Source organism: Gopherus evgoodei, chromosome 6 (assembly GCF_007399415.2).
Source record: "Gopherus evgoodei ecotype Sinaloan lineage chromosome 6, rGopEvg1_v1.p, whole genome shotgun sequence".
Lineage (NCBI taxonomy): Eukaryota > Metazoa > Chordata > Testudines > Testudinidae > Gopherus > Gopherus evgoodei.
The window spans coordinates 111,130,936-111,158,906 of record NC_044327.1 but is presented as its reverse complement, the minus strand read 5'-3'; the positions used below and the strand labels follow the sequence as shown (position 1 = coordinate 111,158,906).

Here is a 27,971-nt window from a genome sequence, read left to right as displayed (position 1 = left end):
TTGTTTGTTTGTTTGTTTTGTTTTTTTAAGAGGAACAAACCTGGATAAGAAGTTCAACCTTGTATTCATTGTAGTCCAATAGCAAAACTCCTATTGACTTCAATGGAAGCACAAGCAGTCTTAAAGAACATTTACCATAACTATAGCCCCTATCTTCAATATGCTTATGCCTATTGGTAACTTTACACATGTGACTAGTCCCATTGAACTACTCACATGCTAAGGTATTTGCAGAGTTGGGGCTCATGTTTGTAAAGCATAATGTACATTTGTCTATACTGGATTAAACAGATGGGGTTTGAGAGTTAATTTGTTCATTTTATGCATTTGTGGTTTTGGTTGCAGGCTTCTGAGGCTGTCTTTTTAAACTTGTTAAAATGTAATACAAAGGAAACATTAAAAATAATCATTCAAAATTATTTCAGTGTCAGATAAACCCCTTATTATGATGATCAGTAAATAGACCAAACCATTACAAATTAGTGCTTTTATATACATCAGGAATATCTACATTACAAATCTAATACATGGCCATTGCACTGAAAATGCAATTGCAAACTTCAGTAGATTACCACAGCTCCCAGCTCACTCAGTTCTTTTGACTGCCATTAAGCCCTGCTTGTTAATTGCCTATTATGAGCCCCCTATTGAAAATATTAAAGCATATAAAAGGGTTGAGTTAATTGGGAAACCGCTGATTTTGCAGGTGCAATGTCATTGCATGTTTCTGAAAATCTAGACCAAGAAATCAGCTGAAAAAAAATCAAACCCACACTGAACTCCTGAAAAACACTGCACTTCTTTATCGTCTCTGATGCAAAAAGTAATAAGCAAAAATCATAGTTTCCAGGATTTCATCATCATTAGATTGAAGTAGGCATCACTGTCCACAGACGCACTAACTCCAGCGTAATAGTTCAAAAACTCATCTTTTGTCACCTAAAACCAAGAAAGCCAAAGTTAATTATTTGCCACACTGCCACCATATACTGCTATCGACCAAATCAGAAAGTTTAATGTGTTAAACTTCATTCTGAAAATGTTTTAAATGTTTGATTAGTATCGTTCAGCTATGTCTGATTATGTCCAATTGTCAACTATTTCAATATTGAAATTCATTGTTACTGGCAACTTTTGCTTGTCTGCAAAAATCTCTGGTATCACATAGGTATCAAAATTGAGAGTCTGAAACACTCCCAGTTCCTACAGTGAGAACTGGAGCAGCCAGGACTCTTTGGCCTGAAAATGATGAATATGAGAAAAGTTACCAGATGTTATTAACCACAGCAAGACAGGAATAAAATTCACAACTCAGACATCACAATAGAGTAGTGTTCCAGTAGTAATGCCACCACCAGCAGGAATATGGAGAAGAAATGACAAGGTTAGAACAGCAACCCAGAACCTTTCCAAAGGAGCAATTAAAAAAAAATACATTTTAGAAAGATCTTAAGAACTGAAATTATACTATAAAACTAGAGCTGGTTGAAAAATTTTCCCCCAAAAATAATTTAGACAAAAATGACAAAAATAATCAGCACAAATTCATATATTGAAAAATGTTGGCCAAAACCCAAAATATTTTGGTTTTTAGCCAAAATATTTGTTTTTTGGTGTTTTTTTGTTTTGTAACAAAAATATCATTTTTTTCCTGTGGAAAGCAGACACTTTTCATAAATATTTCAATTAGTCAACCCCCCCATTTTGAATACTAAGGGGATCCTGCCACCATTCCTCAGGCAGAACTTCCACTGACGTCAATAGGAGTTTTGAATGCAGAGCAATAGCAAAGATGTGCCCCTGTTCATTTAGAAAAGTATTCTCCTTATTCAGTGCTAGGTTCAATATCAAATGTACAGTGCCAGATTTTTAAAGGTATTTTGCTGCTAATTCCTATTGAAAGCAATGTGAGTTAGGCACCTATAGACCTTTACAATCTTGCCCACAATGTCTAAGCTTCTACATCAAGGGTGTGATCCATGCAGGTACATTGGAGCCTAAGGGCTTGTCTACATCAGAAAGTTGCAGCGCTGGTGAGGGAGTTACAGCGCTGCAACTTAGGAGGTGTACACATCTGCAGGGCACCACCAGCGCTGCAACTCCCTGTTTGCAGCGCTGGCCGTACTCCCGTTTTGTCTTGGGTGTAGAGGATCCAGCGCTGGTGATCCAGCGCTGGTAATCAAGTATAGACACTTACCAGCGCTTTTCTTGACCTCCGTGGAATAAGCAGGTATCCCAGCATACCTGAGGAAGCCTCTGGTAATCAAGCTGGTCTCCTTCCCCGGCTTGCTCTCGCGTTCCCCGAACCCCGAGCAAGCAGGTCTCCTTCCCTGCGGTTTGCTGGGTGGTTCCGGGAACGCGAGAGCAAACCGCGGCGAAGCTGGTCTCCTTTCCCGGTTTGCTCTCTCGTTCCCCGAACCCCGAGCAAGCAGGTCTCCTTCCCTGCGGTTTGCAGGGTGGTTCGGGGAACGCGAGAGCAAACCGCGGCGAAGCTGGTCCTTTCCCGGTTTGCTCTCTCGTTCCCCGAACCCCGAGCAAGCAGGTCTCCTTCCCTGCGGTTTGCTGGGTGGTTCCGGGAACGCGAGAGCAAACCGCGGCGAAGCTGGTCTCCTTCCCCGGTTTGCTCTCGCGTTCCCCGAACCCCCGAGCAAGCAGGTCTCCTTCCCTGCGGTTTGCAGGGTGGTTCGGGGAACGCGAGAGCAAACCGCAGCAAAGCTGGTCTCCTTTCCCGGTTTGCGTTCGGGGAACGCGAGAGCAAACCGGGAAAGGAGACCAGCTTCGCTGCGGTTTGCTCTCGCGTTCCCCGAACCCCCCTTGAAGCCGCCCAACAGCGCTGCAGTGTGGCCACATCTAACACCACTTGCAGCGCTGGTTGCTGTAAGTGTGGCCACTCTGCAGCGCTGGCCCTATACAGCTGTACTAATACAGCTGTAACAACCAGCGCTGCAAAACTGTAGATGTAGACATGGCCAAAGTCACAGGTTTAGGCACCAGTGTAGTTTACCACTGCCTAACCCTGTATGCACCTAAACTCATTTGGCAACCTACATTTTTGCAGTAAATATTCTCTAGACACACATGGTTTTTGCCTCTGAGCATGCATGCCACTGACTCAGTCTAGGCATCTGTGCACCTATCTCCAGCCTAAGCCCCAGAGCAATTCGCAAACTGGGAAAGACAGGCATTTGGCAGCCTAAGTCACATGCAGGGGCCTGATCTGGTAGGTGTGGTCAGAGGCTGCCTAGTGAATCCAATCCCTCAAGTAAGTGCACACAAAACCAGTGAGGCAGGGGCGCTTATGTAACGTTCTGACGTGGGGCTCTCTCAGTCTCTCCTGTTGAAGTTGTTCCACTTTAGTCAAGCCATTGAAAAATTAAATATTAATTGGGCCAGTGAAAGAGTTAGAATGACTATAAGCTTGTAGTTAGAGCACTCACCTGAGCAGTGACAGATCCCAGTTCACATCTCTTTTCCCCCTCATGTGGGGTGGGGGGACTTGAACTCAGGGTCTCCCATATCTTGGGTGAATAGCTAACCAGTAAGCTAAAGGTTTTAAGGGAGAGCCACCTCTGCCCCCCTGCGCTATTTTATTTCAGGCCCTACATGCATTTAGCCACCTATCTTCCCCTGATTCACCAGTAGCAAGCAGAGATAGTCACTTCCCTGAGGCCTGGACTTAAGGATTTAGCACACACCCCTCTGGTCAGGGCTGGATTTCCAATTAGGCACAGTAAAACGTGCCTAGAGGGGCGGCATTCTACGAGTGCCTTACCTCTCGAAAACTGTGCAACACAATGGGGACAGGTGCTAAAGATGCTGTACCTTGGGGTGTGTAAGGTGTACATCCGGCCCTGCCTCTGATTAGTATCTCCCACTGGCAAGCTTAGGCTGCTCCCCCCAGCATGCAGCCTTTCTGGATCGCATTTTTAGCTGCCTCTCTCTCTCCATTCACTGTATAGGAGCCTAGGTGCCTAATGCAGGCTTTGTGGATCGTAGTGCTGTTTCTCTAATTTTCTAGGCACCTAAAAGTTAGGTGCTGCGATGCATAACATCACAATGCTTACATCCTTTTGTGGCTATGGGCCCATTTACTGCTATAGAATTGTTTTTCAGTTACCAAAGGTCTTGAAGCTACAAAATGAGGACAGACATATGCATGGAGTCAAGCAGCAGGTCACAGGTTTTATTAAACTTTTAACACAAGGCAGCGGTACTACCCACTCATCACCCACACTCTCCTATACCAGGCATTTAATTGGTTCCAGTGGAGGGGGTTACAGGGCTCCCTACCATACAACCTATCACAGACACCAAGTTTACAAGCCTCCTTATCATATAACCCAAAATGCAGGGTGGTTCACTTGAGTGATTAGCTTGGTCATTCCCCCTCCCAAATCCTACCACACTGCCTGGTATCACAATTCCTGTCCAATCCATTCCCTCACATCCTGGAGCCCTACATCAGTACCTGCAGGGGCGGCTCTAGGTATTTTGCTGCCCCAAGCACTGCAGGCAGGTTGCCTTCGGCAGCACGCCTGCGGGAGCTCTGCTGAAGCCGTGGGACCAGTGGACCCTCCGCAGGTATGCCGCCGAAGGCAACCTGCCTGCTGCCTTGCGGCAACTGGTAGAGCACCCCCCACGGCTTGCCGCCCCAAGCACATGCTTGGCATGCTGGTGCCTGGAGCCGCCCCCGAGTACCTGGAACTGACACAGGTACTCCCTCATCTCTTAAAACTTCCAGCCAATTGTAATGGATCTCCCTATGCTCTATCACTGAACCCCTGTGTCCAGGAATATCTTGGTGACCTCTCTATTGTCTGCTATCAGCCACCAGGGCCTTTGCATCAGCCACAGACTGCTAGGAAATCCTCTTTCTCCCAGCCTTACTTCCTGAGCTTTCCATGTGCAGGGGAACTCTCTACCGGCTTGATCTGCCAGTTTTAAAGCAGCTTTGTGTGAGGAGACTAGCACAAAGGTGCCCAAACAGAGTCAGATTCTCAGTCTGCATACAGGAATATGTTTAGTTACCCAATTGTTCAGAACTTAATTGCCTTGAACCAGGAGCATCCTTATGATTTACATATTAACGGCAGGCTTCATGTGGTTAATGTGAATTAAACAAGGATTTGAGCATATCAGCCCAAATGTTTCGCTCTCTCTCCCCCTGTCCCCAGCCTGCAACTCCCCCGCCCCTCAATCAAACTAACAAAGAGGAAAAACTAAGTGGAAGTTTCAATACTGTTGAGGAACTACGGCCTATGACAAGTCAGTCAATTAAGACCCAAGGATCGATGGGAGAATTCTGACTCCAAACCTGCATGTGCTGGGGCTCCCATGGGGATGACTAGCCTCTCAATGTAATATCTGATTCCTCCTACCTCACAGGTAGAATGGCTTGTTTAGCAGCCCAGCTCACTACCCCAACTGCTCTATTTCCTTATCATTCTCGTCTCTGCCAGAGGTACAAGGTGAAGAATGAAAGTTAATTCTGCCTGCACTAGCATTAACTCCTACTGTGTTTTTTGCTTGTAAAACCATTTGTCCCTGGGGAGTATGCTCTGTGGAGCGGCTGCTCCCTAGATCTCTACCTTTCACACAGCAGGGGAGCTCAGACACACTGTGCTTGTTTGCACCAGTGGACTCCTATGGGCTCAAGCAGAGGGAGGGGAGCTGCTGCTTCTATGAATCAGTGTAACATGTGGCCAGTCCTGCTCCTTTGTCCCCTGCACAGACTGGAGGGGACCACAGAGCTCATTGTTTACAATGGTTTTCAACTGTGGCTTGTGTTCCAATTTAGGATTCTATGCTGCCATTGATCCACGTGCGTCACTCCTACTGCCATTAGTGGGCATTCCACGTATCGATCGAAAACGCTACCTGCTTCAGACTAAGTTGTTCCCCACAATGTATACCACCCGGTGCAGCTCGAGTGTCACGATCAGAAATGAGAAATCATCCCATCGAACAAAGTGCTAAATAACATTTTAGAATCTTAATTCCAATCCCAGATAAATTGGTGTGCGTTACCACATATCTTCTAACAGCTGCTGCCTTTCCTATTGCTGCATCAAGCTCTAGAAGATACATGGCACAGCCACACAAGCCTCTCTACAGCATCTTTTTGGTATTTACTTTGTTTAGACCAAAGTGCACAAGAAACTACAGTTTAACAGATGCTGTCTAATGGATTCAGCTTTATGCAATGCAATTGTAGAGCTATTCCTGTTTACAGTACAGCATACAACAGTGCTAGAGACTGCTGCTGGCTCCAAGCATACAGCATTATCTATAATGGCATCTGAGACCTGACTCAACCCTTAGGTCCATACTGCCTTTGATCTATGCACTGAACTTCTGTTAAAGTCAATGCAAGTTTTGCCCATGGCTCAAGGGTGACAGTGTCTGGTCCTTAGTATATAACTTTTTCAATTTAGCCGCTAATGTGCTATGCTTGCTTGTATGATTTTGCATACCTGCAATTAAAACTATATTTGTTATAGTAGAGATCCCCATTGATATTCTACTATATTTGCTAGAGGGTAAAAATATTTCAGCTCAGCTCTTTCCCCCACCCTACATACAATGGACCTTTTCTTGCAATTACAAGTTTTGTTGTAAAAAGCAGACTGAGGGCCTGATTCTACTGAAGTGAATGGAAACATTGCCAGAGGGATTAAAAATCAGTAACAGTTCCATGGAAGTGTTCAGGGTTCTTTATTCACATATAATGACTTCCAGAAAAAAGTGTGTGGCAGGAGAGGGACCATAGAATACCAGGGTTGGAAGGGACCTCAGGAGATCATCTAGTCCGACCCCCAACTCAAAGCAGGACCAATCCCAATGGCCCAGAATTTACGTACAGGGAATCCAAAGGGAGATGAGCTGGTTTTCAGCCTATTGCAATAGTGGCCAGAGAGTCCTGCTGTCTCCAGAATGGGATGTACAAATTCTGTCCCTGTTCACCTCACTCATTTCTCTGCACAAAGTTCTGTTACTCAGGGTTGGTGCAGAAAGAGAAGGAAATCTAATCTCAAAGCAGTGATCTTTCATTAATCACAACGGTCTTGATCCTTTGCTCCCTGAAGTCAATGGCAAAGTTCCCACTGACTTTAATAGTGTATGATCAGGGACAATACGTTTTGCAGCGTCAGAGCTTTTCATCCATTTACAAAGAAAAAATTGCGTTTGAAAAGGCATATTGCACTTGGCCTTGAATAAATGTTACAATTTTATATGGTTAGTATGAAACAGACAAACTAGTCAAGAGTTAAGGTTAGTAAGACAAAACTTTTCACTTCACTTGATTAAATGTCAGCACAACAGATCACTGTGGATTTTGGGAGTCTTTAGATACGGTATACGCCAGAGTGGGATCATTTTTCACTTTGTGACTCTCACAGCCCACTAATGTTACATCTTTATTTAAAATGTGCAAGGTAGATAATATACCTGTTACAGAACCAATAAATAAATTAATAAGAAAGTGGCTACATATAACTGCCAGTATGTGAAATGGCACATGTATTATTCATGTACCATGCACCTTTCTACTTCATGTACATGAATTTATTTGTTGGTCCACAACAGCATCACATTATGTAAATAGCCCCCATTTCCTTGATGATACATTATCTAATCAAAATAATTTCCCTTTCTATTCCCATCAATTCCATTCCATTCCATAGTTAATACATTGCAAGTGTGCAGAGCCTTACCAGATCAAGGAAAACATTGAGATTGCACAGCCTGTGGTGAGGAATTCCAGATACCTACTGTTGTGATCATATTTAAACTAAATAGCAAGTGTATCCCATAAGGCCAGGTTTCCAAACAGCTCAGGGCCAGATTTTAGAGTGCTCAGTAGCTACTAACTGCCATTGTAACATTTAAGGTTAGATTTTCAAAAATCACACACTGAACTTTTGAAAATCAGGCCACTTAGTTTGGTATGTAAATAAGAGCAGAGCTCTTGAAAATCTAGTGCCACTTCTGGGTGTTAAGTGCTTGTGAAAATGCAGCCCATAGGACTTTTTGTTGGCTCTGAACATGGCTCAGTTTGTTGTCAAAACCTTGAATCTTTTACTAAGAATTGAGAGATTGAAAACACAGGTATATGGCACTTGCACAAATTAACTGGAGTAAATCCTGCTCTGTTTAAACCATTTATATGGCAACAGTTTACTCTGGGACAAACTGACAAGAGAAATGAGAAAAGGAAACAAAGCGAGGATAACTAGAGGAAGTATGGCTTTCAGACAGGCCCTTTCTCTTACCATCCCTCTTCTCACAGGTAGCTGACCAGACATCAGCTCTCTCAGACACTGACATGACAGAAGAGTCCTGTTATCTCTTCCAATTAACTAACGTCCAGGCTTTTTCAGTAGCAAAGCCAAGAAAAATTAAGATTCTAAAGTTCTTTAGTTCATAAAAAATTCCCAGGAGAAGTAGCTTAATAATATGTGTAGTCTTTCAGTTTAGGTCCAGCATAGACACTGGGTGGAGCACTGGTAGGTATTTCAATTACACAGTTAAGAGAACATTGTAAAGCATCAATGCCCACTGGTGACTTTGATAAGAGAAACAGTAGACAGGTGGTCCCAGAGAATGGGAAAAAAGTCAAGAAACAAAGGAATAGAAGGAAAAAGAAGGAAGACAAATCTATGGAGTTTTAGGACCGTATACATGCTACAAAAATACCTACACATTTATACACTGAGTATATACAACCCAGAATCCTCTGCTCTGGTGCTATGGTACCTTCTTTGAAACACAGCTGCCTAACATGAATTGGGGACATATTTGGGAACAAAAGAAGCCTAGCAGACATCTGAGGAGAAACATAAGAGAAGAAACAACACAGATAAGGGGAGCAGGAGGAAAAGCAAGGGGCGTGATTATTGGCAGGGCTGCCAAATCTCCTCTTAGCCTATCATGTGCATCAGCTCAGCATGGTCCTGCCAAAACAATGTGGTAGAGTGAGTATCGTTTCTTCTGATATACTGCAATCAGCACAGTGACTACAAGGTACTATTATGGGAAACGTGACCATATTATTGTGCACATATTTAATCATGTGGAGCTAAGAAGATGGAAATAAAGTCTTGCTTCCTTAATCGTACAGTTAGAATTTCCAAGCATTTCTCATCATGATAATGAAATAGACATCAGTGTCTATTGAAGCGCTGACTCCTGCATAGTAGTTCATGAATTCTTCTGTTGTAACCTAAAGTAGAAAATTTTAAAACAGAAAAGAAAACCTTCATTCTTCATGTCATAACACATACATACTATGCGTAAATAAACATCTATAAATAAGCAAGATTTAACCCATATACTGTACACATTGTGCTTCAAGTTATCTAGCATTAGGAAGGCACCTAAGACAGGAGGGAGGATGAAGAAGATGGAACTCCTTCAGCAGTAGAAAGTCCTAAAATGTAGGGTCCTGTTCTCTAAGTGAACCTATTTAAAATGAGTTATCTTCCTTGAAAACTGAAAGAGAGAATCAGTGAAGCTGTGGTTCTTCAAAAAGACAAGTATTGCCATGTAATTTTCTCATTGACTCATCTGAATTTGGACAGAAAATTCATTACATTGTAATGGGTTCCTGCTGCTATTGGGAAATTGTAGTTTTATGTCCATTTATCAAGCTAAAGATGCCATTCTTTCGAGTAGATCTGACTAAGAGAGAGAAAGCAGTGTTTAGCTGAGTTTTGTTTATTTTGATATGCATTTTGGGTTGAAACCATTTACAAAAGCAACTAGCCTACCTGTCCACTTATAAAAGGTCATGCCAATTTAAAAAGTGGAGAAATATTTTTCCAATTCTTCATTTATATAAATTGCATAGTTTTAATTTTTGGACCATTTATACAGTGCTCTGAATAAAGCTATTATACAAAAAGATATCTCCCAATCATGGTTCCCATCTTGTGTTTGGGAGACATCTAAAATGATTCAATAACTGGGGGAGCTGGACCTTAAAGCCTGTTCCACTTATTATAAACAAGCAACCAGCTTCCCAAGCCTGGCTGACTCAGTAAGACAGTGGTGCTTTTGCTAAGGTGATTTTTATCTGAAGCTCAGTACTAAGGCACATTGGCTAAAACAAATTAGTTCTGCTCACTAAGCCAGACATTCTTGCCAGCTCCATTATATGAATCTTGCTTATCTCAAACCACCTGTTAACAAAAACAAGTCCAGGTTCCCGCTGCTAACGTCAGGGGACATGTCCTTGTTTCAAATGACAGGAAACTTTGGATAACTGAGGTGAAGCTTCATGAATTTACATCAGTAGTGTGGCTTAGATCAGACTCCAACTCCGAGAGGTCAAGTTTATTGTTGAGAAGGACCTGTGGTCTAGTGGATTAGGTATAAGACTTGGAAACAAGAGATGCAAGTTCTGACACTGACTTTTCTATGACCTTGAGCTTTGGTAAAGTAGGAACAATTATATTTACTTCCTAAATATGTTCGTATGTTGAAAGTGTTTATAAAGTGCAAAAAACATTGTTAAGGCCAATTAGTGGCACAGGTGGTAACAGAAATCTGAACTCTGGTTCCAATTCAGGAAAGCACTGAAGCACGTGCATAAGTCCATCTCCTTATTCATGACTGACTTCAATGTCATTTTACCTCAACGGGATTTAAGCACATACTTAAAGCTAAGCGCATGCATAAATGCTGTTCTGAATAGGGATGCTTTCCTGAATCAGGGACTCTGTGCTTAAACTAGACCATGCACTGTAGTTTTTTCTAGCAGGTAGAGAATCTTCTCCTCACAGAGGGTTTGAAAATCAAGCTCTATGTATTAGCAACGATTGAACTTTTCTTAATTATGTAGTGTGCTGTTGTCCTGAGGTAGAATGCATAGTCTGATGCCATATCACATTATTTGCAAATCAATCACAAGTAACTACAACAATATCCCAAATCCTACAATTTTGCATATGGTAAAATTTTGTTCTATATGCAGCAGGCTTGGGATGTGACAGAGGCAGGCTGGAGAGGTGAGATCAGAGGATCTGCTGCTACATGATACCACCAACCATTGCACAGGTACAAAAGCAGCTGCAGAGTGTCTCCATTCCAATCCTTCACTCCAGGTACAGAGCCCTGACTCAATGAGTGCAGAACACAGGATTTAGCCCACTATCCTTTGATTGCCCAAATTATTAAAAAAGATAGGTCTCTGCATTAAAAAAAAAAGCAGTTGGGTATTAATGAAGGGAAAGAAATAAAAGAACATTATCCTCATGGCTGTACATCCATTTTACTATTAATCTAAAGGATGTATCAATAAGCACGGCACAGATGCACTGTACATGCTTTTAATTGTTGGATATTGGGCTTGTTTTCACACATAATAATTTCAGTTGTACATCCAATGGAGCACCCTTCAGTTGCCTTGGGCTATTCCACTTACCTTCCCATCTTTCTCATACGGTGAATCAAAGTTATCTAGAAAGGATCTAAAAACTTGATCTTCTGTCCATTCTCCATTCTGATATTTGGGATGATGCTTTGCATTATACACCCCCCGTAAGTCTTCAATGGTTACAATACCATCACCGGTTTTGTCAAACTTCCTAAATGCTTGCATGACCACCTCTTTTCTGGCATTAGACATTGGAGGCTGAAAGCAGATATTAACAGATTAATCCTATGTCTGTCTGCTGTCTGTCCGGTTTCAGCTTCAAGCTTTGCTGCTGCTGTTACTAGTAAACATACTTTCAGAGAGCCTAGGATATGGTGTGCACACATAAATGCTACCCAGAGAAGAGTGTGACCGTCATCCTGTTAGACAAGTGCTTGAAACAGGAAGTGCAATTCACCATTGACTAAATCAGGGGTAGGCCATCTATGGCACGCATGTCAAAGGCAGCACACAAGCTCATTTTCAGTGGCACTCACACTGCCCGGGTCCTGGCCACCGGTCCAGGGGGCTCTGCATTTTAATTTAATTTTAAATGAAGCTTCTTAAACATTTTTAAAACCTTATTTACTTTACATACAACAGTAGTTTAGTTATTTATTATAGACTTATAGAAAGAGACCTTCTAAAAACATTAAAATGTATTATTGGCATGCAAAACCTTAAATCAGAGTGAATAAATGAGGACTCAGCACACCTTTTCTGAAAGGTTGCCGACCCCTGGACTAAATAGTGAAACTGACTGTACTCAGACAAAGGTAGAGAAACAAAAGTAAATCTGTCAAAAGGTAGAGAAACAAACTGAAAAACCAGGTAAAGATGTTTTTTAGAATATCTTTCTGTTCTCTTCATCTTAGATGTCACTTGTAACAACAATAGGTATAAGAGATCTGTTTTTACATTTGTATTTTGCAGTATTTACAGTCCCAAACCAAGATAAGGCCCCTGTCGTGCTAGGCACTGTATGAACACATGCAAAGAGAAGACCATGCTGCCTTAATGAGTTTACAGCGTAAGCAGCCAAACAAGAATTATCATCCCCATTTCAGATAGGGAACTGAGACCTAGAGAGAGTAAGTGATTTTCCCAAGAAAGTCTGTAGTAAAGCCCTGGAACTGAATCCCAGCTCCCAGTCCAGAGACTGACCCACAAGACCACCTTTCCTTTCTCATTTTTAGATGGAAAATGAAATTCTTCAAACTGATGTCCCTTTGATATTTCTGTAGATATCGGTATTACTGATAAAATAGAACTGCATTGACCTAGTAACTGACTGTTCAGCTGGTCATGAACAGGCTTTTTCTCATTTAGCTAATAAAAAAGCACATTGTTTGGAAACTTACTCTTAACGTTACAAGAAATTCATCAAAGTCTATTGTTCCGTTGCCATCTTTATCAAAGATCCTGAAAAGCTCTTGAGCTTCTTCCTTGTCTATTGTTACAGCATAATCATTTAACCCTTTCAAGAATTCTTTGAAATCAAGGGTTCTGTTTTGGTTGTCATCCATAATCCGAAATACTCTGTGGAAAAACATGTGTTTAAAATAAATAAAAGGAAGAATGAGAGTAGCAGAAGAGGCAGAACTTACATAGAAGAATGACAGTTCATTAGGACTAGAAAGGGACACCACCACCTTACTGGGATAACATTTCCTCTTCCTAAAGTCTCTTCAGAGAACAGGAGGGCTGCAGGTATTGAGGTAGTAATGAGCAATGCCTGTCAATCAGCACTGTTTACCCCACCTAGCCGGTTTGGCAAGGCCTATTTTCCATTCCCTCTCTCTGACCATGAAATGTGACTGTCACAAAACACAAACTACTAAGTTCCGCAGGGAAGATGTTTTACTTTTAAACAGGACTGCAGTAAAGGAAGTATACAAGTATTTTTAAAACTCCAACCCCAATATAATAATAATTATTGGATTGAAATTGAGCCATGTGGTAAATCATAGCTGTTGGAAATGGTTGAAAGAATTGTCAAACTCAGCTCGGATGGAGAAAAAACTATGTAAGTGATGAAACAGAAAACTACATTAAAATTGGTTTCACATAGATGCAGTTGTGATATAACATGACTCACACATGATGTAATTACAAAAAAACATTTTCAGATTAAATGACTTGAACAGGGTCACACAGGAAGTCTGGCCATGCACACAAGTCATTTTAGTTTCTCTTCCCCATCTGTAAAATGGGGATAATAATATTTCTTTTGTCTTTCTAGTCCACTTACATTGTGAGGTCATTAACTAATATACACATGTAACTAGTGCACACTGATCCTATGGCCATGCACTTTGGTCTAATGGCCTTACCTCACAGTCAAGCCCTGTCCTGTATCAAAATTTTAAATAGGAAAACAGAAGCTAAATGTGCAAAACAGGAAGTTTGTGGTCCAGACCATCAGCAGGTACAAATCAGTGTCATTTCACTAAAGAATAAGGATTTGGATCTGGCACTTGTACCTTTACATCCCTTTGTTTTGATGTTGGTGATGCAGATGCTTGCATTCATTTCAATTCCTGGCTCTTTCCATTGCTTTCTTTTGTTTAGTTGGTTAGCTTTGTATTTTTATCGAAAAATCATTGAAGAAAAAAATAGTACTGGAGTTGCAGTTTCACTTCCCAAATCCAAACACCCTGAACTCTGGAGCATTTGAAATCCTGGTTCCATGAAAGTCTGTCGGAGTTTTGCCACTGACTTCAATCAATAGCTGATATTTTGCAGCTTAAGCCCATTTTAGCCATATTGATATAGCATCTTACTACTCAAATTCTTTGCTTTAATAATGTATTTGGCTTCCTGGATTTACCTGCCAAGTCCTTTGATACCTGCAGACCCTCTTGCTAGACACTGCAGCCGAAGCCTCTCAACTGGGTCTGTGGTTTTGGCCAGATTTCTTTTGGCCTGGACTGCCATGTCTCGGTCATGCCTCGCCGTACCAGGCATCTAGAACAAGAATTTCCCCCTTTAGCACAGATTCACAGAGCTGAATAAGGCTTTATCTGATGGGCACTGATTACCAACTGTGGTCTTTAAAACATGTTCTTGAATACTGAAACCCATCTTACTCCCTCAGACTTCACAAATACATCACTTATAAGAGCGTTGTACTAGTTAATGAATTACTAGAAATACTTGTGTGTCCATTTGATATTATCAGTCAAAAATATCATTGCACAACACTGGAAATCGAAGCTCCTCTTGGGAGGAAATGAACAGTAAGCAAGAGTCTGATCTATACTAACCATGTGCAAATGCTAGCTCACTCTGTGAGACAAATGACAACATAATGCAGCTGTGTGGTATGCTGCAAAAACCGACACAAATGCAGGCCATCCAGATGACTTTAATACTTCCACATGTGAGCAAATATTTAGCAATAATATTTAGCAACTGTATAGGATTGTAACAAGTCTCAGGTTCTGAAAGACCTGTGTAGAAATGCAAAGTTATTTCTACTAACTCTACCAGGCAGCCAAACCAGATGGACCCTACTAGTGTTACACACCATTTCTTGTTCCAGGGATCCATTTCCAACATACCATAACAATCATACATACTACAGCATTCATTACAAACGTCACACAATTCATAGATTATAATGGCCTCTTCTGGCTTGAAAACACCTAATTTGACATCCTGCATTATACCTCACTCAATTTCTGCATCATGTCCAGAACTTCTGTTTTAGCTATAGCATATCTTGGATTAAAGACTTCAAGTGATGAAGAATCTGCCATGTCCCTAGGTAAGTTTGTTCCAATGGCTAAATTACCCTCACAGTTTAAAATTAATACACTTTTATTTCCAGTCTGAATTTGCTTAGCTTCATCTTCCAATCATTGGATCTCATTATATTTTTTCTGCTAGATTAAAGAGCTGTCTACTACCAGAAATCTGTTCTAGAGATTTTCGACCATGATTAAGTTACTTGTTAACCTTCTCTTGGGTAGGGTAACTAAACAGATGGAAATTATTAAGTCTCTTACTACAAGTCATGTTTTCCAGACCTCAAAACAATCTAACTCTTTCGAACCCTTTCCAAGTTTTCAACAATCTTTTTGAAGTGTGGATGGAACTGGACACAGTATTACAGTAATGTTCACCCTAATTCCGTATACAGAGGTCAATCCACCTCCCAGCTCTTAACATTTATGGTTAAAAATACAAGTGCTAAATATTACTATTACTTGCAAGGCCTGCACACATTTACATAAACTCACAACACCGCAATTATCAACACATTTCATAAGGCCGAATAAATCAATTGCTTGAATTCTATTCACAAAGATATTCTTCTGCATAACTAACAAATTACACTGAGAAAACACTTATATCTTGGATATGACTTACATGTAATACAGGACGCTAGGACTATAGTCCTTTCAAAATCTTTACTGCACATTTAATAAACATAGCAAAGATGTGGAGAAATTGGAGAGGGTCCAGAGAAGAGCAACAAGAATGATTAAAGGTCTTGAGAACATGACCTATGAAGGAAGGCTGAAGGAATTGGGTTTGTTTAGTTTGGAAAAGAGAAGACTGAGAGGGGACATGATAGCAGTTTTCAGGTATCTAAAAGGGTGTCATCAGGAGGAGGGAGAAAACTTGTTCACCTTAGCCTCCAATGATAGAACAAGAAGCAATGGGCTTAAACTGCAGCAAGGGAGATTTAGGTTGGACATTAGGAAAAAGTTCCTAACTGTCAGGGTAGTTAAACACTGGAATGGATTGCCTAGGGAAGTTGTGGAATCTCCATCTCTGGAGATATTTAAGAGTAGGTTAGATAAATGTCTATTAGGGATGGTCTAGACAGTATTTGGTCCTGCCATGAGGGCAGGGGACTGGACTCGATGACCTCTCGAGGTCCCTTCCAGTCCTAGAGTTTATGAGTCTGTGAGTCTATATATCCAACCATTCTGCAGCATGTATCCAGTAAAGATGATGATGGTAAAAATGCCTGAACACTGTCTACACTACTGCTTATGCCATTGCTCAGACCAGTGCAGCTTTGTCATGCTGGTATATGGTGTAGACAAAGCCCTAAAGTGCTGTAGGAAGTGCACTTTTGTTGCCCTTTTGAGGACTGTTGCTCTACCTTTGGGAATCAATGGTCATGCCTTCAGGAAGCCTGATTCTAAGTCACTACTAAGACATTAGCCTGAGAGGAATTAAACAACTCCTTACTCTCCCATCCTCTCAAAATACTGCTTTCAATGTGCACTGCTACCTCCTAAAGCTCCCTTTCCACAGACTCCCAATATGTAGCAAATAAAGCAGCTTATCCTGTATTTGTTCAACTTAACATTCTGCCTGACCTCAGTGGAAGCAGGATCTAGCACCAGATCTTTGAACGGACAAAAGCTATAGAGCCAAGTCACACTAAAACAAAAAAACACCATCTTCTGAAAGACATGATTGCAGCAAAGCCACTAGCCGATACTTAAAATAACTTATGTTTGAATGGGTGATGGCTGCAAATCCCCGAAAATAATATAGGGAATTTCATCCTGTGACCCATCACGGGGCATAGCAACAGTCTGATGAGGGGTGAGAACACTTGAAAGATTTAGGACCACATCATCCCATTTTGCAATAAATTGTGGTGCTTCCAAAATTAGAGACTCTGTGGGGACAAGAAATTCCAGTCTCTCCCAGAGGCATCCCTCTGCAGACTGCCTGGCCTCGTCCCCAGCGTCAGTATGGCTTCTTCCTGAGGCCACTCATATTGTGCCTATGCCACATTCTCCAGGTATACACTGGAGTGAGCATCAAGCAGGAGCGGACTTCACTCAGGGAATTTCCAAGTGGGCTGCATGCAGTGGAGGTGCTGCTTCCGCCCTTCACATTCCCTTCCCCTGTTTTGTACCACTTTTCTCCTCTCTGACGGGGTAAGAATAGGGCACCATTAATTACTCTGCTCCCCAGACCTCTGCGGCATCTGAGCGGGTGCTAAAGCAGATTTTCACAGACAAGCCAATCCAGTCTGATGGTTACTTGAACACCCTTTGCAATCAGTGCTTTTAGACACAACCATCAGTAGAATTACACCAGGGACAAATCTGGCCCTTTTACATTCACAGCAGAAACTGGATTAAAGTAATATCACAGTAAAAACTGATTAAATGAATAATAAACATGACAACTTAGGCCATCAACCTGCAGTTGGAGACACTGATGTGGACCCTATGTCCATGTGATTCCCACTGAGATTTATGCAGATGCACAGTCCTTGCTAGTGAATCTGATTGCAGGATCAGAACCTTATGCTGTACATCTTGTTTCACTTGTTTTATTCCATAGTAGCATAGAAAAGGATAGGAAAGCCCTTCTAAGTCAGAGTCCAGATCCTTTATGGGTCAGAGTTATTCCCTATGGTAGATCTTCCAGTCCCACTCAGTAGTATGACCTCTTTCTGCGGAGGTGATGAATTCACAGCCTTCTAGATATTTCAAAAAAAATCACGATTGCTGCAATACTGCCTCCCTGATGTAGCACATAGAACAAAAAGTAGTAACAGAGTGCACAAGGATTTATGGGTAACACAACTTTATTATCCCAGAGTTCCAAAGGTTAAAAATATGCATGATTACTAAAAGATTTAGTGACTATATACCCTTTAGACATGCTAAACAACAGCTCTACAGGTGCCTTATAAACAAGCATTAATAGCCATTGAAAAAGCAAGGAAAGGTCATTATACTAATCTCATATGTCTTTGCTTCCTACCCCAACTATACAACATCATCAGCTGTCTCCCATAAGAAAAGGGTGACCTGGTCATTGATTTGTTTAATTCCTTACCATTAAACAGAGTTTTGTATTGAATAATTGCTGAAGTTTTTAGCAATTACAGTTGCCTGAGTTAACTTTTTACTAGCTATGGTGCTTCACATAAGATAGTCAGAATAAAAATAAATTAAGATTTATTTTTATTGTAAAAATAAAAATGAAATTTCAGGCTGGGTTTTTCAAAGAAACTTTAAGGAGTTAGACACCCAAATGCCATTGAAATATAATGAAAATTGGATGCTTAACCCCCTTAGAGTCATAGAGTTTAGAACCAGAAGGAACAATTAGATAATTTATTATGAAATCCTGTATATTACAGACCATTACCTTTCACCAGTTACCCCGACATTGAGCCCAACACAACCCTTTAAAAACCCCAGCCTTATTTCTCGGAAAAACTCTAAAGTGTATGGTATGAAAGGTGAAAAAACACATCATTCTTTGGACTATAATAGTGCCCACAAGGTGCTAGTTTTTGTCAAAACACATAATTACACACCCTCTCTGCCCAGAGTCCCAATCCATGGAGATTTAATAGCTCAAACTCGAGCCAATCTCTTTTGTTTGTTTGTTTTTTCCTATAGCATTCCTACAAATAATCTGAACGTCAAAACCTCGTAACTGTTTGCCAAGTTTCTTACTTGTCACTTTAAAAGCATGACTTTCTGAAACCACAGACTCTCATATAATTGCAATGTTTGAATTCCCCAGAGTCCCCCTACCTTAAAATTCCTAAATTAAATTCTTTACCTTTAACGTTAATCTGTAACCTGTTACTTCTACCTGAAACTATGGACGCTCTCTTGTTCAGCTTGGAAAACTGGTCCTGTCTCTCTCCCCACCACCTCCTCCTTCTCTCCTCCAGGTCACACCCCTGTTGCTTTGATTGGGTAGCTCATGGTAACAGAAATAGGGCCATAGAAAGCTCTCAAACTAACTGGAGGGATTCCTTGTCCATCTATCTCATTTTACTTGTTTACATATCCCAGCCCCCACTTTTTCAGGAGCTTGGAGTTTACCATCCTGTGTCTCCAAGGCGACGTTGGTCGCTGTGACAAGCCAAATCTTTGCTTACTGACTGAGCCACCAGCTAGGAGTACTTGTGCTGCGCCGGTGTTGTGTGATTAGCAGATTTGTTTGTTTTGTTTTGTTTTTTCTGTCTGTCTTCTAAATTGCCTCACTCTTCTCCTTTCTGCCCATGCTGGCTGTATACAGATCTTCCTGCAGCATATGGATTAACAATGGATGGTTTGACTCCATTTTCTTTGCCCATCCAGATTCCCTATTGAATAAAAAGGTTATGAAGATTACAAGATAGTGCTCTATCTAAACGTGCATTTGTAAAAAATTATATCTGTTCAAGACTTGATATGATTAAAAAAAGCCTTACTGATGCAATTCCTGTGTACAAATGAGAGAAAGTAGTGAAGTATTAGTCATTTTCGTTCCACAAAAATCAAGGGGCAGACGTATTCTCTGCAGTTGATTATTTCACTAGTTCCAAGAATCATTCAAGAAGAATCTGTATAAGGAAGTCATGGGATTTCATTAATCCACTGAAAAAAGAAAACTGAAAAAAGACAAAATTTCATATGATACAAAATCATCATGCTCTGTTCCATTTAGACACAATTATTCTATTTACAGTAAGTTACAGTAGAGACCTATTGTTTGGAAAATAAATCAACTCAATGAACCAGATCAAGTAATAATATATTTGGGGACTGATAAACAGACTCCTGCAATAGCTTCCTGAACCCCCCAAAACTTCCACTGAAGGCAATGCATGCCATTTAAAGTCAATGCAAGGGTGGGATGTGTAAGGAGTGGAAGATCAGACTTTAAGAATGAATTACCAGAGCAGAAAATGATTTAGGCTGCTTTGAAAACTCTAGTGTGATGACTTTTGCATCATAACAGATAGTTTGTCCTTCATCAGCATGTACATCCTGGTACCAAGCTACATGATATGTAAGACTTGAAAATATGCCTGTTTTTTTCACCTGGCAATTGATTTTAAGTTGTTGTGTAGCCAGGAAGCAATGCACATTTAATCATTCACTGGTTAGAAAAATATTGATTCTAAGTAAATGTAAAACCCTTTTTTTAATCTTTAGCCTACATGAGAGCTCTGGATTTATTTTTATATTTATCTTCTGGAAATATGACAGAGGAGAAAACCTCTAAAGGAAGATTCATTTAGCTGCAACAGCACTAAGAATGCCTCCAAATGGCTTCAAGCATGTGCTGCATGTGAATGAAGTATCAAAGCAACAGCATGAGTTAAAAGGTAAAGAGACAGACTAAGATTTAAGTCCAGACTTTCTGCTGGTGACTCTATGCCCTGGTCTACACTACGAGTTTAGGTCAAATTTAGCAGCATTAGATTGATTTAACCTTGCACCCATCCATATGATGAAGCTATTTTTGTTGACTTAAAGGGTTCTTAAAATTGATTTCTGTACTCCTCCCCAAAGAGGTGATTAGCGCTGAAATCAACCTTGCTGGGTCAAATTTGGGGTAGTGTGGACGCAATTCGGTGGTATTGGCCTCCGGGAACTATCCCAGAGTGCTCCATTGTGATCGTTCTGGACAGCACTCTCAACTCAGATGCACTGGCCAGGTAGACAGGAAAAGCCCTGTGAACTTTTGGATTTCATTTCCTTTTTGACCAGCGTGGCAAGGTGATCAGCACAGGTGACCATGGAGTCCCAGAATCGCAAAAGAGCTCCAGCATGGACCAACCGGGAGGTACTGGATCTGATCATTATATGGGGAGAGGAATCCATGCTATCAGAACTCCGTTCCAGAAGACAAAATGCCCAAATATTTGAAAAAAAATCTCCAAGGGCATGAAGGACAGAGGCTGTAACAGGGACCCACAGCAGGGCCGTGTGAAACTTAGGGAGCTCAGGCAAGCCTACCAAAGAACCAGAGAGGCAAACGGCTGCTCCGGGTCAGCGTCCCAAACATGCCGCTTCTATGATGAGCTGCATGCCAATCTAGGGGTGCCCCTATAACTACCCCACCCCTGTGCGTGGACTCTGTCAATGGATTCTTACGCAACAGGGATGCGGATTTTGGAGACAAGGAAGATGAGGAGGAGGAGGAGGTTGAAGATAGCACACAGCAAGTAAGAGGAGAAACTCTTTTCCACTGTTTATCACTCTGGAGCCAGTACCCTCCCAACTACCCAAGGCAGGCTCCTGGACCTTGAAGGCGGAGAACAGACCTCTGATGAGTGTACCTTTGTAAATATAATACATGGTTTAAAAGCAAGCGTGTTTAATGATTAATTTGCCCTGAAGACTTTACATCTGACTGAGGCTGTCTGCACTGCAAAGTTGCCCAATGATTGGCACCAGGGTCTAAACATCTAGGTTAGCCTAGCCCAGGTGTAAGTGCTCCCACTGCAAACCCCTACCCAAGTTACTGTGTCCTCACTGTTCTGCACTCACCCATGTGTGTCTGGGGACATAGCTCATGGCTCTTTGTGCTGAGATGCTGTAGGATTCTTTCACAGTCAGTTGTGTCAATTGCAGAGGAATTTGTGGGGAATTGTGGGAGGGACATTGGAGAATTCTCAGCACATAAGTGATTTTGCCTACATCTTCACTGCAAAGTAGATGGATTCTAGCTGAGTTAATCCAGACACCAGCTCAAACTTGTACACCCAGCCAAGTAAGCTAACCCAAGCTTAAAAGCACTTCCAAATGGGTCAGAGGTTTTTCTGTGTGGACAGTATAGGGCTTGGGGCTAATACTCGCATAAAAACCCAGATTAACTGTGTTGTGTTGACATACAAGTTCATAGCTACAAAAATGTTAATTGACTGTTCTGAAATATTATTTTTGTTCAATTCAGTGGATCTGTCAAGTGAGAATCAGCAAGGCTTCATTTAACTGATTTTCCCATGAAACATAAACCTGAAGTGCCTGTGCTGGCTAGTGATCAGAAATTCGAGTTTCTTGACAAGTTTCAGGTGAGAGATGTGAGGCGTTTAAAGCATTTCTGAGAAAAGGCAGAGTCTAGAAATTCCTTCAGAACAACAACCCAGGAACCAGCAATGAGACACAACTCAGGCAAAGCCCTTGTGAGGAGGGCCAAGTGTAGGCAGAACTGTGCATCTCTTCCTGGAATACTGAAATCTGAGACAGGAGGGGGCGGAAAGTTCTAATCACTGTACAGAGAGGAACAGAAAGCAAAGGAACCAGCTTCATTGTTGTTACAAACTAGTTACATAGGGTAGTGCTGTAAATGTACACAGTCCTTTGCAAATACAGCTAGGAGAAGTTCCTAAGTCCACAAAGAGAGTAAAGCTTAATTAATGAAAGGGGCCCACTTCTGTGAGGTTCTGACCACCTTCATCTCTCATTGATAGAGCTCATCTCACCACAGGGTCAGGCCCTGGAAGGATGTAAAGCATCAGATAAAATACCAGAGGAAAAACATATACCCTATTGGAGGCCCATATGCATGGAGGAAAGTAGCCTTGAGAAGCAATCTGAACATCTCTGACTCAAAGCCTTCCAGGGAAGCTCATTACCTTGGGCTCTGCGAAACAAGACACACTGACCAGACTATCAGAAGGTAGAGACTTTTTTTTAAAAAGCTCTGTGTAAAACAGACTGCATCTAAATGAAAGCATATGCAATCCCACTTGAGCCAACTGGAGAGCTTGACTCAGGGACCCTCAATGTTAATGTGCATGTGCTGCTATGGCTTGAGCTAAAGGAGTCATTTAAATAGCGTTTTATTTGGACCAGCCCTCAGAGGGGGACTCTTGCTAGAGCCACACTCATACAAAAAGGACAAGCCAGCTTATTAGCCAGTGAACCGCTTGGTGGCTAGCAGCAGCTAGTTGTCCTTTCCATAGCTCCATGGGATGGGGGAGATGGACACATGAACAACAGAGTACCACAGTCAAAGCCTGTAACGAAGCTGCATTCAGTTCAACTGTAACCATATCACGGCCCAGCATGGCTTCTCTGCTCCCTCTATTTGTAATACACGAGCAGCACAGCGAATTGTAGAGAGGGAGCTGACCAGATGGAATGACAGCTCCATGGTCTGTGCTACCCACATTTGGATTCAGATTGTGCTCTGTGGCCAGTCAGTGGGCCATGGAGCCCTTTCTGGTAATTCACAGATTATAGATCCAATTACGGCTGTTCCATTGCAAGAGTCATAACTAAATATTTTGGAAACCAAGCCCTGGAGGAGCAGGTGTTTACAGAAAGTGGCCCATACATAATCATAATGTCCATCATGATGGAGCTCTTTCCTATAATTAACTCTGGACAATGATAACGTTGGAGCATCTTTGTTACAATGACTATAAAAAACGTTGGTCCAGGGCATTCGCTGGGGATTCATGATTACAATTACTTCAAATAAAAATATACTTTCCTTAAGACGACAAAATTTTAACACCCCCACACAGGGCCCACAGGTCACAGTGACTGAGCTGTCAACTGACCCCTCCAGGCTAGGACTGAGGCATGTTGGGTTGGCAAAGAATAAAGTCTGCACTGCTGCTGCCCATGCCGTAGCTATTCTGTGGTTAAATGACTGTGATTGGCTGAACTATCAATGCTTTCTGCTCAGTGTCCCACTTTAGGTCCCTCATTTTGACCCTGAGACCTGTACTCTCTCCCAGTTTTTTCATTTTTTGTCCCCCCGTAATCACTTAGATTCTGGGTTCTGTATCCGATGTATCCCAGTCTCCCATGTTTAAGAAGGATGAATTCAAACCGGAACAGGTACAGAGAAGGGCTACTAGGATGATCTGAGGAATGGAAAACCTGTCTTATGAAGAGAGACTCAGAGCTTGGCTTGTTTAGCCTAAGCAAAAGAAGGCTGAGGGGAGATATGATTGCTCTCTATAAATATATCAGAGGGATAAATACCAGGGAGGGATAGGAATTATTTAAGCTCAGTACCAATGTGGACACAAGAACAAATGGATATAAACTGGCCATCAGGAAGTTTAGACTTGAAATTAGATGAAGGTTTCTAACCATCAGAGGAGCGAAGTTCTGGAACAGCCTTCCAAGGGGAGCAGTGGGGGCAAAAGACATATCTGGCTTCAAGACTAAGTTTGATAAATTTATGGAGTTGAATTGCCTAATTTTAGCAATTAATTGATCTTTGACTATTAGCAGTAAACATGCCCAATGTCCTGTGATGGGATGTTAGATGGGGTGGGATCTGAGTTACTACAGAGAATTCTTTCCTGGGTCTCTGGCTGGTGAGTCTTGCCCACATGCTCAGGGTTTAGCTGATCGCCATATTTGGGGTCAGGAAGGAATTTTCCTCCAGGGCAGATTGGCAGAGGCCCTCGGGGGGGTTCGCCTTCCTCTGCAGCGTCGAGCACAGGTCACTTGCTGGAGGATTCTCTGCACCTTGAAGTCTTTAAACCATGATTTGAGGACTTCAACAGCTCAGATGTAGGTTAGGGGTTTGATACAGGAGTGGGTGGGTGAGATTCTGTGGCCTGCATTGTGCAGGAGGTCAGACTAGACGATCATAATGGTTTCTTCTGACCTTAAAGTCTATGATTCTATGATCCTCTCCCTCACATGGGGGGGTGAGCTGTTTGTTGCATCGGTGGGCTCTGCCCACCATCCCAAGATTTAATTGTCTGGCACCTTTCTCAAGCAATAAAAAAGAGTAACTCCTTTCAACACTCTAAGCCCATCTTCCTTTGGATGCATGAAACAAAGGCTGGGGTTTGCAAAGAACCTAAGGGAGTTAGATGGCCAACTCCCACTGGAATGCCTAAATGTCATTTTCAAATGTCAGCTAAAATCCTAGTATTTTATGACACTTTTGCTTTGAAGTTGCTCATAGGGGAGAGTTCACTAAAATGTTACAGTGAAAAATGTAAAGCTGATTAAAATTCAGAATATCCATTCCATGAGAAAAAGTCTACCATTTCAAATTCTGTTTGCATTCTGAACCAGAACGAAAAACAAACAAAAAATCCAAAATCTCCTGTAGAACAAAAGTTTCTGAAAAAATGTCATTCCTGATCAAAACATTTCATTATGATAAAAATCAAAATATTTCACCGAGTCCATATTTACTTTCTATATTATAAGTGAACAGTAATTTCAAAACAAAAATCAAAATGTTTTTTTCCTTTTTTTTCTAAAAGCGTTTCTTGACATCAAGATGCTCCCACAGAAAGTTTCAATTTTGGTGATATAGCATGTTCCAAGGATAAAACATACAGTTAGAAAATTTTCTACCAGCTCTAGAAAAATTTCTGAATGTGATTTTTTTGCATCTGAATTTATAACAGAACAACATGAAGAATGTGTCTTAATATCTACAAATGTTTTGTCAAGTTTAAATAGTTTTGTTCTCTCCCACAAGGTAGAATTATTATAGTGCAGCCCCATGTTAAAGTTACTGTACAACAGGTTGGGGTAGCCTCTACGACCTTACTCACTCAGGAGTATGTTGGAGTGGATTCAGGGACCTTATGCACTCAGTTCCCAAGAACTCAGCTCAACTCCAAACTCATAACTAAAGTTTCTTTACTGGCATAAAAATTAAAACTACCCAGAGCTGACTGGACTCGCATGTAGGGGGTGGGTACAGGGTAAACCACACATCCAAAGTACAAAATTACTAATCAACAATCAGATACAATTTCTAGACACCATTAATAACTGCTTCTTAGGCAGCTAGTCCTGGAACCCACAAAGGGAGGGGGAATTCTGACTATAGCTGAACTTGTTACCTGCACATTCTAGGGCACCACCATTTCCAGTTCCTAGGGCTTTGGGCAAAAGGCACCTACTCTTACTCAGTTCCTAGGACTCAGGGCCACCTAGGGTTGCCAACTTTCTAATTGCACAAAAGCAAACACCATAGCCCTACCCCCGAGGCCTTGCTCCCTTCCCTCCTTTGCCTAGGTCCCACCTCCACTCACTACCTTCCCCCTTCCTCGGTGGCTCACTCTCCCCCAGCCTCACTCACTTTCACTGGGCTGGGAGTTGGAGTGCAGGAGGGGGTGAAGGCTCTAACTGGGGGCATGGGCCAGAAATGCTGGGTTCAGGGTGTTGGAGGGGGCTCCAGGTTGGGGCAAGGATTTGGGTGCAGGAGGGAGCTCCAGGCCGGGGGGAGGGCGAGGGATTTGGAACATGGGAGGGACCTGTGGGTTGAGGCAGGAGGTTGGAATGTGGGAGGTACAGGCTCTGGGCTGGGGGTGTGGGCTCTGGGCTGGGGCCAATGATGAGGGGTTCAGGGTGTGGGAGGGGGGCTCTGGACTGGGGTAGTGGGTTGGGGTACCTGGGGGTGCAGGCTCTAGGATGGGGCTGGGTAGAGACTTTGGAGCTTGCGGTGCTGGAAAAAACTTCGGGTTGGGGGGGGTCAGGGCTGGGGCAGGGGTGCAGGATTGGGGCACATGCTTACCTCCAGCAGCTCCTGGTCAGCGGCCCAGCAGGAGTGCTAAGGCAAGCTTCCTGCCTGCCCCGGCATCACGGACCATGCTGCGCTCAGAGATGGCCAGGAGCAGGTCCTGGTTCTCGGACCATGGGAGTGCAGATCCAGTGCTGGGGCAAGGGCAGCGCGCAAAGCGCCTTGACCCCCCTGCTTAGGAACCAGACCTGCTGGCCACTTCCAGGGTGCAGCACGGTGTCTAAACAGGTAGGGACTAGCCTGCCTTAGCTGAGCAGCACCACCGGCCAGACTTTTAAGGCCTGGTCGACGGTGCTGACTGGATCTCCCAGGGTCCTTCTTAGAACCCAATTCCTAGGACTCAGGGTGTAATCTTCTGTGGGTTTGCAGGACCTTTTACCAGTGAAAGAGCCTTACACAGCAATATCCTTATCCCGTTTATTAACAATTAGCTAGCAGAATATACATGCTAAGCATACAATGCTATGCTCACCTATCCTGATCATCCAGGTGGACTTTCCCTGTTGGCCAGGCAAAGGTCGGTCTCATCTGGATTCTGGTTGCTGCACATCACAGTTATGCAGAGGATTCTTAACAGCTCTGATCTTAGGTTGTGTCTTAGAGGTGAGTTCCTCTTCTTCTAGGTCTTTCCTTCTTCATATTCTTCTTTTTCCAGCTGGTCTCCTTCTTGGACTGCAGTTTACATAGCGAAAATTGAGTCCCACTTAGTTCTACTGTAGCCAATTATTTTACTAAAATATTATAAAATTATTCATTGATTAGTCCTAACATATTGCAAAACAATTGTTTAACTAATCATATCCCACCACCTTAGTTGATTTAAATCTTAAAAATTAGTTATGCAATCACAAGTGTTGATAAGTGATTCCTTGCCGGACAGAATGCTATCAAGGGTTTTCTTTAAACGTCTTAAGAGATTCCTTGCTTATCTGGTGATGGCGGGTACTATTAGGAGCGGCGCCTTCTTAACAGCCCAATATTACATTGTTTTGATATAATTTAGAAGGAATGTAAGGATGTGACTTTCTGCTTCTTGGCTCATGGCCGCTGCTCTCCTAATAAGGCTCTCTACCTTACTGAGTTAGTGTTTGTGACTTTGCTACATGGATTAATACTCTATTTGTAAATATAGAAGAGTCCTATAGCATGAGTGTTGCAAATGTCCACATTGGGGTTCCCGGCTATATAGTAATTTTAGTAATATTGGGCCTTATCTTGGGACAAGGATCTGCCAACCCTCAAAGTGAAACTGGGAATTCTTAAGTAATCTACATAATTAACACATAATCTATAGATCAGGTGACAGCAAGCT

At 42.1% G+C, this 27,971-nt stretch overlaps 1 protein-coding gene across 7 annotated transcripts; it reads right to left on the bottom strand.

Moving 5' to 3' along the window:
- On the bottom strand, positions 1 to 27,356 carry CAPSL (calcyphosine like). Of its 7 annotated transcripts, none has more exons than XM_030567362.1 (6): positions 27,132 to 27,356; positions 14,247 to 14,383; positions 12,778 to 12,955; positions 11,426 to 11,635; positions 9,120 to 9,223; positions 1 to 939 (listed from the first exon to the last, which is right to left on the bottom strand). In XM_030567362.1, exons 2-5 carry the CDS (start codon positions 14,381 to 14,383, stop codon positions 9,122 to 9,124), a joined length of 627 nt encoding a protein of 208 aa, XP_030423222.1. In that variant the 5' UTR covers positions 27,132 to 27,356; the 3' UTR covers positions 1 to 939; positions 9,120 to 9,121. The 7 variants fall into 7 exon arrangements, with proteins under 7 accessions (XP_030423222.1, XP_030423220.1, XP_030423221.1 ...); XM_030567360.1 differs by lacking the exon at positions 27,132 to 27,356 and adding an exon at positions 19,249 to 19,272; XM_030567361.1 differs by lacking the exon at positions 27,132 to 27,356 and adding an exon at positions 18,980 to 19,085.
- Between the last annotated feature and the right edge of the window lie 615 nt (positions 27,357 to 27,971).